Below are 8010 nucleotides of genomic sequence, written 5' to 3'. Positions count from 1 at the left end.
TTCCAGATTAAACAATTTTATGAGCTGAGCATCTCCCCGGGGCAGAGCGAGTTTCGGTTCCCCGTGGCTTTTGCACCGGCACTTCTCCCCTCACAGCCCTGTGGTAAAAGCCAACCTGCTCAGCTAAGTCTGGCTTTGCATACCCGCCGACGGCTCAGATAGGTCCAGCTTTGCATCTCTGCTGAGGGCTCAGTGGCTTTGCATCCCCACCAAGGGCTCAGCCAGGTCAGGCTTTGCATCCCCACCAAGGGCTCAGCCAGGTCAGGCTTTGCATCCACACCAAGGGCTCAGCCAGGTCAGGCTTTGCATCCACACCAAGAGCTCAGCCAGGTCAGGCTTTGCATCCCCACCAAGAGCTCAGCCAGGTCAGGCTTTGCATTCCCACCAAGGGCTCAGCCAGGTCAGGCTTTGCATCCCCACCAAGGGCTCAGCCAGGTCAGGCTTTGCATCCACACCGAGGGCTCAGCCAGGTCAGGCTTTGCATCCACACCAAGAGCTCAGCCAGGTCAGGCTTTGCATCCACACCGAGGGCTCAGCCAGGTCAGGCTTTGCATCCCCACCAAGGGCTCAGCCAGGTCAGGCTTTGCATCCACACCAAGAGCTCAGCCAGGTCAGGCTTTGCATCCCCACCAAGGGCTCAGCCAGGTCAGGCTTTGCATTCCCACCAAGGGCTCAGCCAGGTCAGGCTTTGCATCCCCACCAAGGGCTCAGCCAGGTCAGGCTTTGCATCCACACCAAGAGCTCAGCCAGGTCAGGCTTTGCATCCCCACCAAGGGCTCAGCCAGGTCAGGCTTTGCATCCACACCGAGGGCTCGGTCGCTGCCGCACCAGGCCCGGCCCTGCCCGGATCGGGGTGCTGAGCCCTCCCCGTAGCCGGTGCTGGGGCTGCAGCCACTGAGCCTGCGCCGGGACACGACAGTTTCACTTCCCCACAGAAGGTGGGGAGGACGAGGACAAGACGAGCGCTGGGGTGGGGACAGGGTCCCTGCCAAGCTCGGGGTGCTGGTGCCACCAGCCCCCCCGCCATGGACTGGGGTGCGCACAGCACGGAGCAGCTCACAGGTAAGGTCCCCTGTGCGGGTCTGGGGACACGAAGGGCTCACACGCAGCCAGGTGTCCCCACTCGTGTGGCAGGGGTGTCCCCTGTGACCGTCACCGTGGCCTCTGGGCGCCGCCGGCTGAACCAGACGGTTTGCAGGGGGCGAAACCAGCCCGCGTCCCCCAGACCAGTCACCCCAGTGCCACAGGGTCGGCTCAACGGGGGGACCCTGGTGGTGCCAGGGACTGTCCAGCCCCCCGTGTCACCCCAATGTCCCCCACACCCAGTGAGGGCACAGCTGGGTGCCATTCTGTCATGGTTTTGGCCCTCTGCAGCCATCCTGGAGTCGGGAGGCAGCGAGGAGGAGGAGGATGAAGATGAAGAAGAGGCAGCCCTGGTGCAGGTATCACCCGCAGCCTCGTTTTCTCTTTTATTCCATCCTCCCCATGCAACTCCGAGGTGACAAAGAGCTGGTCCCCCCATGCTCCTCCTCTAACCAGGGCTGTGTGCTGTGACACCGCGGTGCCTGTCACTGGGGTGTCACGGTCACAGTGTCCCCAGCTGGCAGGGGCTCACCAGGACAGCGCCACAGCGATGCCACGTGTGTCTGTCCCCCAGGAGCCTCTGTCCCTCGGCCAGGAGGCGGATGACGCGGAGCAGCGGCTGGTGGAGCTGGAGCAAGGTGAGCCCTGTCCCACCGCGGTGTCACCCTGTTTGGGGACACTTGGGGGGGGCTGCAGCCGCTGGCTGGCGCTGGCGGTGACAGGGACAGTGGGATGGTGCCGTGCCGTGGTGCAGAGCCGGGTGCTGTCCCCAGCCCTGGGTGGCTCTGCGGTGGCTCGGCGGGGGTGGCAGCGGGCAGGGTGACAGCTGGGACCCCCCCCCCTCATTGGGGGTCCCTGACCGTGTCCCCCGGCGCCGCCAGCATCCCAGGCACTGCTGGCCGAGCTCTCGGCTCTGGAGACGGAGTTTGAGATTGAGAGGACGTGCCGGCAGCATGCCGAAGCCTACGCCGCCCAGGTACGGGGGGGCAGAATGTGTGTCCCCCCCAGCACCCCAAAGCCCCCAGCCCCTCACCGCGGGTCCAAGGGTGCTGGTGCATCCCCCCCAGCACGCCCGGCTCAGTGGGTGCAGGGGAAACCCCAGTGCTGGGGGGGTCTCCATCCCACCCCAGGTGAAGCAGGAGAACAAGGAGCTGAAGCGGCTCAGCCTGGCCCCGATGGCCCCCCCGGCCCTGCCCCAGGAGCAGCCCCCCCAGGAGGAGCCCCCCGAGGGGGACCCCGACCAGCACTACGGGCAGCAGCTCCAGGGTGAGCTGGGCTGGGGGGGTTCCAGCTAAAATCCAGCAAAGCCAGAGGCAAAGCACCAGCCCCAGCCCAGCCGCCCTGTCCCGGTGTCCCCTAAGCCCGGCTTAGCCTGGCCCTGCGGTTTTAGGCTGTGCCTGGGTCTTGTTCCGGGTAGCAAGGAGAAAATGATCCTGAAAGCAAAAAAGGTGAAATGAAAGTCCCGCTTCTCCCTTTCCCATCCGCTTTTCCCAGTTGTGGTCGTGTTCGCAGCCCGATGCTCCTGTTGGTACCGGGGGGGCCTGGGGGACGTATCCCGTGCGGGGTGAACCCCTTGGGGGGCCGCACCCCTCGGGGATGCCGCTCCGCAGCCACCCCCCCGTTCAGGGGACGCTGTCCCTTGGGGGATGCTGGGGGCAGCTTTGGGCAGGGATCAGGGTGCTGAGCAATCCGGGGGTCGCTCCCCGATCCCCCCCGCATCGCCACATCCATGTCCCTCTGGGTCACCCCCCCCAGAGAACCAGCACCCAACAGGGACGCCGGTGACATGGCCAGGACGGGGATGAGCCGGGTGGGGGTCCTCGGCGACCGGCTCCAGGGGGGCTGCGCTCCCCATTCCCACCCCTCGTCCCCCCCATTTTCACCCCTCGCCCCCATTGCCCTCAGACCTGCAGAAGAAGCTCTCCTGGCTGCTGGAGCAGCGCAAGGACCTCACCAACCAGGTCCAGGAGCTCCAGAAGCAGAACCAGGACCTGCAGGACCAGGTACACCCCCGAGACCCCCCAGGGACACCCAGCCGAGCAGGAATCCCCTCCCAGCACAGGATCCCCCCTCATCACCCTCCTTCCCCACCTTCTGCCCGTCCTCGCAGCCCCTCGCTGAGCTCAGGAGAGGATTTTTGGGGAAAACAGCCCCTCGCTGTGTCCCTGATGTCCTGGGGCACGGGGGGTGGCACAGTGGGACCCCCCAGCTGAGGGGGGGGTCCCACCCATCCACAGCTGGAGCAGGAGCGGGAGCAGCGGCAGCAGCTGCGGGAAGCCCTGGCCACCAGCCAGCGGGCACTGAAGTCCTTCAAGAGAGGTGAGTTGGGTCCCCATGGCCGTGTCCCCACCTCGCTGGGTCCCCACAGTCGCGTCCCCACCTCAGCGGGTCCCCACAGCCGTGTCCCCATGGCACTGCACCCCGGCGAGCTGGCAAAGGAGCGGCTGGCAGCTCCCCAGTGCCACGGCAATAGTGCGGCACTGGGGTTGCTGGGACGCAAGTGCTCCCTGTGCCGAGGTCCCCGGGGTGACACGCACCCCCGGTGCTGGCGCTGGTCCCCCCCGAGCCCCCGCTGTCCCCGGCAGTGTCCCAGATTGTCACCCAGGATTACCAGGAGGCGATGCAGCAGCTGGAGCTGGAGCAGGACCTGCGCCTGCATGCTGAAGCCTTCGCCCATGAGGTGCGGGGTCACCCATGGGTGCCGGGGCGGGAACAGGCGCCCATGGCAGGGTGGCAGAGCAGGGGGGGTCACTTACTGTCTGCTGCAAACACCCCAACCCTCATCCCATCCCGACAGGATGAGGATGCTCTGGGCACCCGCCGTGGTCCCCAGGATGGGTTTTGCTCCCCGAAAAGGGTTTTTTCTCTCCCTGGGGGAGCCCGGGGGGGCTCGGCCCCTCCTGACCCCCATCCCCGGGCAGATGCTGGTGCAGCAGCGGGAGGCGGCGCGGCAGAGCGCGGTGCTGCGGGGCGGGGGGCCCGGCGCCCGGCTGCGGGACCTGCAGGACACCAGGCAGGAGCAGCAGAGGCAGGTGGGGACCTGTCCCCGAGGGGGTGACACGAGGCGGGGACAGGGCTGGGGCGGGACACGGCGCTGGGGCTGGCAGTGGCTTCCCCTGGGTGCTGCCAGCGGGATCGGGCCCCTCTGTGCCCATCCCATTCATTTTTCCATGAATTTCCTCTATCACTGGGGCTACCCAGGCCCCACACTGGGCTAGCACCCCATAGCACCCACTCTAGGCTACCCAGCACCCACACTGGGCTAGCACCCCTTAGCAGCCACTTTGAGATACCCAGCACCCATGCTGGACTAGCACTCCCTTCAGCCCCCACCCTGGGCTACTCAGCCCCCACCCTGGGCTAGCACCGCCCGGCCATCACCCAGCCAAAAATTCCCCTGAAATTGGCTCCAAGTCTCCCATGAGTGGCCAATCCATGGGGCTGAGGAGCCCCGGGTCCCTGCAGGGTGACAGCGGTGTCCCCGGCCCCCAGGCTGTCCCCAGCCCCCCCGTGCCCCCTCCCGCAGGTGCAGGAGCTGGAGGAGCAGCTGGGGGGGCGGCTGCAGCCCCAGGAGCTGGACGGGGCCCGAGCGGCGCTGGTGGCGGCCGAGGAGGAGAAGCTGGAGCTGAGGAAGAGGCTGGAGGAGGCCGAAGGGAGGCTGGGGGCGCTGCGGGAGGAAGGTGGGGCTGTCACCCCCCCAGCGGGCAGGACATCCCCAGCCCTGGGGGACACCAGCCCCTGTCACCGTGTCCCCCTGCAGTGATGTTGCTGCGGGAGAAGGTGGCCAAGGACTCGTCACCGCAGAGCCAGAGCCCCGAGGTGGCTGTGCCGGTGCCACCGCCGCCACCGCCACTGCCACCACCCGCTGCCCCCGTGGAGTAAGTGACACCAATGGACACCCTGGTCACCTTGTCTCTGCCATAGTAAATAAGCTGGGCTGGGGGCAAATCCTTCTCCTCCCACCCCCCCCGCCCTTTAGTGCTGTGCCAGGCTGTCCCCAAGCCATTCCAGGCTGTCCCCAAGCCACACCAGACTGTCCCCAAGCCACGCCAGGCTGTCCCAAGCCATTCCAAGCTGTCCCAAGCCATGCCAAGCTGTCCCCAAGCCATGCTAGCCTGTCCTCAAGCCATGCCAGCCTGTCCCCAAGCTGTGCAACTCTCCCAAGCCACACCAGGCTGTCCCCAAGTCATTCCAGGCTGTCCCCAAGCCATGCAAAGCTGTCCCCAACCTATGCCGTGCCGTCCTCTAGCCATGCCAGGCTGTCCCCAGGCTGTCCCCAAGCTGGGGGGGGGTGACATGTGCTGGCTCCAAGCCGGGGGGTCAGGGAGGTGGGGAACACCCTGGGCATCTCATGGGGCTTTTTGGGGCAGGGGGCGGCTGGGCTGGGCTCTCACCCCCTGTCCCTTCCAGCCCGCTCTCGGCGCTCAGGCAGAGGAGGGGGCTGGCGAACCCCCAGCGCAGTGAGTGTCCCCCCACCGAACCCCAGGGGGGTCCTGGTCCCATGCGGGGGGTCCCTGTCCCATGCGGGGGGTCCCTGGCAGTGACACAGAGATGAGACAGGGTGGGGGGGCTGCCCACACCGCACCGGTTCAGGCGTCTCCCACCACCCCAAAGTGTCGCTCCGAGGTCCTGTTGGGGGTGGGGGGCACCCTGCCAGCACCACGTTCCCAAAGGAGGGTGCTGGGTCCTCAGCACCCCGTCCTGCCCGGTGACAGTCCCCAGCACAGGTGGGAGATGAACCCTAGCAGGGTGACACTGGGACATGGGCTGCAGGGAGGTGGCAGCTGCCTCCCTGTCATGAGTGTGTGGGGTCTCAGCTCCATGTCCCCCCCAGACAAGCCTGGAGGTGACGATGCCAAAGCCCGGGCGGTGCAGGAGATGATGCAGCGGATCAAGGCTGGCGTGAGCGGGTGTCCCCAGGCCAGGTGCGCGGGCAGGGGGCTCGCTCACCCCCATCCCACGGGGAACGTCCCCAGGGAGCCCCGGGGGGGCTGGGGGACAGTGACATCCCCAGGGAGCTGCACGTCCCCTGTCCCCTCCGCAGGGCGCGCGGCGGAGCGCGGTGCTGGAGCTGCAGAGCATCCTGGTGAGCTGCCCTGTCCCCACGGGGGGGACACCGGGCTGGGTGCCACTGTCCCCACGTGGGGCTGGCCTGGTTGGCCGTGCCCCCCAGCCTGCGGGTGTGTGCGGTGTCCCCAGGGGGCCCCGAGGACGGGCAGGGGGCCCGGCCGGCGCCAGAGCAGCGTGCAGGGGCGGGACCGGCGGCTGGAGAGCATCCTGCGGCGGCGGCGGCGGGCGGCGGACGGGGCGCCCCCCCCGAGCCCCCCCGGACCCCAGCGGGGGCCCGACCCTGGTACGGAGCCGGGCTTGGCGGGGAGGGCGAGCGGGGGTGGGTGACAACCCCCCGGAGCGAGAGCGGCACCAGGGACCGGCACAGAGGTGACACCCACGTGTCCCACCGGGAGCCCCACTGATGCTCTCGGTCCCCCCGTCCCGCTGCCCGGTGACGAGCTGCCGGGCGATGACAAGGGTCCTCCCCCTGCTCCCGTCTGTCTCTCCACAGGGGACAAGGACATCGGCACGGTCCCATCACCGGGGAGCGGGGACAGGGGCCCCTTCAGAGCCCGGGTGTCCGGTGGCCTCCCCAGGACGCGTCCCCTCGCCCGCCGGGCTGGGGACAGGGGGGAGCCGGGGTAGGGACAAGGAGGGGACACGGGGACAGTCTCTGCAAGCTCTGCCCCTGGTTCTCCAGTACTTCGCATCCTCTTGTGCTTTAATTAAAGCAGGTGGCACCAGGTCCCCACATGTCACCACAAGTCACGTCTGCGGGGCGAGGGGGTGGCAGCGGGACGGGGCTGGTGGCACCGGAGCGGGACCCCCATGCTGTCACCCTTGGGTGCCCAGCAGCTGGGCAGAGACGCATACCACACGTCACCTACCTGCTACCAGGGGGACATTGGTGTCCCTGTCACCTTTGCAGTCTTCATTCCCACATTTCAGGAGGTAAATGGTGCCCAGAGCCCAAAACAAAGGGACCGGGACTTGTGTCAGGGCAGGATCAGCTGCGGGGTCCCCTGTCCCCACCACAGTCCTGTTGGGGCTGTCACAGCCCTGCAGCCCCCAGGAAAGCTCTGAGCCCCATCTGGTGGCACTGGGGGGTGGAACCCCAGGGGTGCAGGAGGGGACCCCCGCGGTGACCCTCGTGTGGGGCTGCTCCCCACCCAGGGACAGGAATGCCCTTGATATGGAGACATTTCGGGGGCTGTCGGGCACCTTCCCAAAGGGAACAGCGTTGTACAGCCGAGCCACAAACTCACCCGCCAACACCAGTGACCATACTGGGATGTACTGGGAGACAGGGGGTCAGCACTGCTGGGATTTGAGGGGTTAAAGGCAGGTGTGCTGCTCCCGAACCCTGCCATACCAATCCCTCCATCCCGAGGAGCTTCCAAGCCACGGCTCTTCCTTCTAAATCCCCAAAAACCCAACAAAAAGCATTAATTTAATTGTGGTTTCTCCAGCTTGGCCACCTCGTTGTGTGCAGGAGAAATCAAACAAGATTGTCCTCACCCCCAGCCCCAGCTGCGGAACTCACCGGGGCCATGCCCCTTCCCCTCCCGGGGCTGGTTTTATCGCAGATAAATTGTGCAACTCAGGTTTTATCACAGATAAATTGTACAACTCAGGCCCTTGAACCCACAGCTGGGGCTGCACAAAACCCCACGCGGCCCCGGAGTGAGCGCCCGCGGTTCATTCTTCTCCCGTTAAAAATGCAGCCGGGGGGCGGCGTCGGGATTTCTGCACCTTTTCCAGACACCCGTCTCCCGTCGCCTTTTTCACAATAATTCAAGAGCTGTCTGGGAGCAGAGTGAACGGCCCGAAGGAACAAGGATGTGTCGCAAAACCCATGACGGTGGCACCGGGGAA

General features: G+C 66.6%; 1 protein-coding gene across 1 annotated transcript; it reads left to right on the top strand.

The window, feature by feature from the left end:
• Positions 1 to 944: 944 nt before the first annotated feature.
• Positions 945 to 6780, top strand: LOC135988630 (shootin-1-like). The gene is given in 17 exon segments (XM_065634738.1): positions 945 to 1062; positions 1375 to 1442; positions 1658 to 1721; positions 1965 to 2059; positions 2214 to 2349; positions 2989 to 3086; positions 3321 to 3388; positions 3601 to 3770; positions 4498 to 4542; positions 4545 to 4609; positions 4649 to 4763; positions 4844 to 4961; positions 5494 to 5543; positions 5918 to 5989; positions 6102 to 6169; positions 6283 to 6436; positions 6647 to 6780. Coding segments are annotated over 17 exon segments (1557 nt in total). The 5' UTR covers positions 945 to 1025.
• Positions 6781 to 8010: the final 1230 nt, after the last annotated feature.

This window comes from Caloenas nicobarica, chromosome 4, assembly GCF_036013445.1.
Source record: "Caloenas nicobarica isolate bCalNic1 chromosome 4, bCalNic1.hap1, whole genome shotgun sequence".
Classification (NCBI taxonomy): domain Eukaryota; kingdom Metazoa; phylum Chordata; class Aves; order Columbiformes; family Columbidae; genus Caloenas; species Caloenas nicobarica.
Note: the sequence above shows the minus strand (reverse complement) of the source record. Positions and strands in the feature narration are given on the sequence as shown.